The sequence below is a fragment of the Saprolegnia parasitica genome (genome assembly GCF_000151545.1).
Source record: "Saprolegnia parasitica CBS 223.65 unplaced genomic scaffold supercont2.1105, whole genome shotgun sequence".
Taxonomy (NCBI): domain Eukaryota; phylum Oomycota; class Saprolegniomycetes; order Saprolegniales; family Saprolegniaceae; genus Saprolegnia; species Saprolegnia parasitica.
Window position 1 is genome coordinate 1 of NW_012157499.1, and position 2,446 is coordinate 2,446.

Sequence of the window (2,446 nt, forward strand, 5' to 3'; positions counted from 1 at the left end):
CTGGCCTCGTCCGCGTCCGAATGGCGAGCAAAATGGCGTCGCTCGCGCCGCTGCTTCTCGTGCTTTTCGCTGCGTTTGCCATTTTTGGCGCCATCTTCATCCTCGCCTTCTCGGAATTCTACTGGCTCCCGGCCGTGTCCTACCGGCGCGCCGACCTTGAAAGAGTCGAAGCCGGCGTCGTTGATGCATACTACTACGACCGCGGGTACCTCGCCGACACCGACTCGGATTGTTCCTTGCGACCGTGGGAAAGCCGCGACGAGCGGCTCGCGGCCTTTGAAGATACGTACTGCGCCAAGCAGGGCAAGGCCTACTGCAACGCCTTTCCCCTGCGCAAGACGCTCGTCCAGCCTCTCATTTTCGACAACAAGACTGAGCACGAGCGCATCGCCGCGCTGCTCCAGACATCGTCGTTCCTTGGCGTTGCCATTGATGATCGCACGACGCTCTCCCAGTTTTGCGCGACGGTCGCCGCCAGCGTGCTGACGAGCGAGCCATCTCTGGACGTAGCGTGTGACGGGTGCCGCGCCCTCGTCGCCGCGCCCGAGGACACCTCGAGCTTCGGTAGCTGGGTCCAAGAGCACTGTCCGTTGACGACAGTCGACCCAATGGCGAGCTACTGCATCATGAGTGCCAGCGCCAAGCTGTACCCGTATCTCTTGGCATACCCCGTGGCCAAGCGCTGCCGCCACGAGATTCTGCGCCTCTACAAGGCCAACCGCGCCCGTATTTGCTTTGAGGAAAAGTTTGATGCGCTGCCCAAGCCCTACACGGATGCGATGGCGTACGCCGCAGTCGTCCTCGCAGGACTGGCTTTTGCGCTCTTTTTCTGGGTCTCGGTCGCACAGATGAAGCGCGATGCAATCGATGCCGACGACGAGCTCATGCTGGAGGCCATGATGGATGCGCGGCCGTCTTCGCAATAGCGTCATTTTAGTTTTATAAACCCTAAATGTTACCATGCAACAAATTTGGATACAGAAGTATTGTTCTCGCCACGCCTGAATACCTCTCAATGAGAGGTAACGTTATCCCCCGTGATGAGAGGCTCTCCGTGATGAGAGGCTCTCATCACAGTGGGTTGTGAAATCTTAATGGTAAGCGTCGGGCAGAAGGTCGTCGTAGAGCAGCTCGTAAAGAGTGCTGTCAAGCGTCAACTTGAAACGGTCGTGTAGCTGCAGCAGGCAAGGCTTGATGTTTTATATCCAACGCAGACGAAGGCTTCAGATAAATAGAAAGAAGGTGGTAGCCCAAGTGGTGCTTCCGCTGTGCATATTCTAGAACGTTAATGTGGCGTAGCATTGTAGGCTCTTGCAGTGTCCACTACCGCAGGCGAACGACGAAATATCTTTGGCACGGGGTTTCTGCTTGTAGCTGCGTGCGCGAGGGGCGAGGATCGGCGGAAGGACCAACTCCAGAGGACGTAGCGCAAATTTAAAAGAGCGATGAACTGTTCCGCGACGAGAAAGCTCAAGTATCGTTGGCACCAAGTTTGCCGTTTCCCCTTTTGTCGCCGTGGTCATGGCTATACTGTTGGAGGCGCAAAAATCCAGGGTACAGCTTGCAGCCCAAACGCTCATTCGCCGACGCGAGACGCTGTGCAGCTGCAGCAGGTCGGCAGCGTTGAGTAGTGATCGTTATGGCCACGGCGGTAAGACTTGCGTGCGCCCCACCCAGACTGTATTTTACATCAAGAGTGTCGAATGTAGTGTACTGCTCTATTTTTCTTTACCAAATACTAGCAGTCTTCAAACTGTACACCTTGTTTAGTGTGCTGTGCATCGCAAAACGACTCTGCATCGAGTGTCGATTACAACAAGCGGCGGCCGTGATCGCAGTTGTCGGGAAGAGCCCACGTCGCGGTCTCGACTGTCTTCTTGAGCCCCTCTGGGACTGGAATCGGGCCAAGACCGTCGTTGAGCCGGTCTTCAATGGAGGCGACCGACACCAAGTACTCATCCAGCTTGCCGAGATTTTCCTCGTTGGGGAAGAACCACGCGATGATCTTGTCGGCGCCCTTCGCGTCCGTAGTGAGCACGACCTTCCAGAAGTAGCTCGGCGTCTTGATGCCCCAGCCTTCGACGAACTGCGTACTCGAGTTAGCATCATAGATGACGCCGCCGTACGTCGTGACGGGATTGATGTCACGGTAGCATTCTTGAAGCTTTTCAGTCTGGACCCAAATGCCCTGGTTGAAGGTCGACACTTGCGGTACAACGTTGTTCATGTAGTGCGACTCGCGGGCGATGTTGGCGTCCGTATCCATGTGATTGGACGTGACCAAGTGACCGCGATCGTAGCCGTTCGAGTACGCCTTGGTCGACTTTTGCTGCAAGCAACCTTCCGGCATGTTCGGGTCGAAGTAAAACGACCCCGGACGCTTCGCGTTACCAACATCTTTGCCCATGACATAGAACCAGCGCAGCGCTGTGCGCTCCTTGCAGTC

The 2,446-nt window shown here is 56.2% G+C and overlaps 2 protein-coding genes across 2 annotated transcripts; one reads left to right on the plus strand and one right to left on the minus strand.

Annotated features, from left to right (window-relative positions):
* Nucleotides 1-32: 32 nt before the first annotated feature.
* SPRG_18298 (hypothetical protein) lies at nt 33-926 on the plus strand (the record flags this gene model as incomplete). Its single annotated transcript, XM_012357736.1, has 1 exon — nt 33-926. One exon carries the CDS (start codon nt 33-35, stop codon nt 924-926), a length of 894 nt encoding a protein of 297 aa, XP_012213126.1.
* A 774-nt stretch (nt 927-1,700) lies between these two features.
* SPRG_18299 (DNA/RNA non-specific endonuclease) lies at nt 1,701-2,437 on the minus strand. The gene has a single exon (XM_012357737.1). The coding sequence runs from the start codon at nt 2,405-2,407 to the stop codon at nt 1,811-1,813; it is 597 nt and encodes a 198-aa protein (XP_012213127.1). The 5' UTR covers nt 2,408-2,437; the 3' UTR covers nt 1,701-1,810.
* Between the last annotated feature and the right edge of the window lie 9 nt (nt 2,438-2,446).

Bases quoted from the DNA above. Each gene is read 5' to 3' on its own strand.
- SPRG_18299 (XM_012357737.1), bottom strand. From the start codon at position 2,407: ATGGGCAAAGATGTTGGTAACGCGAAGCGTCCGGGGTCGTTTTACTTC.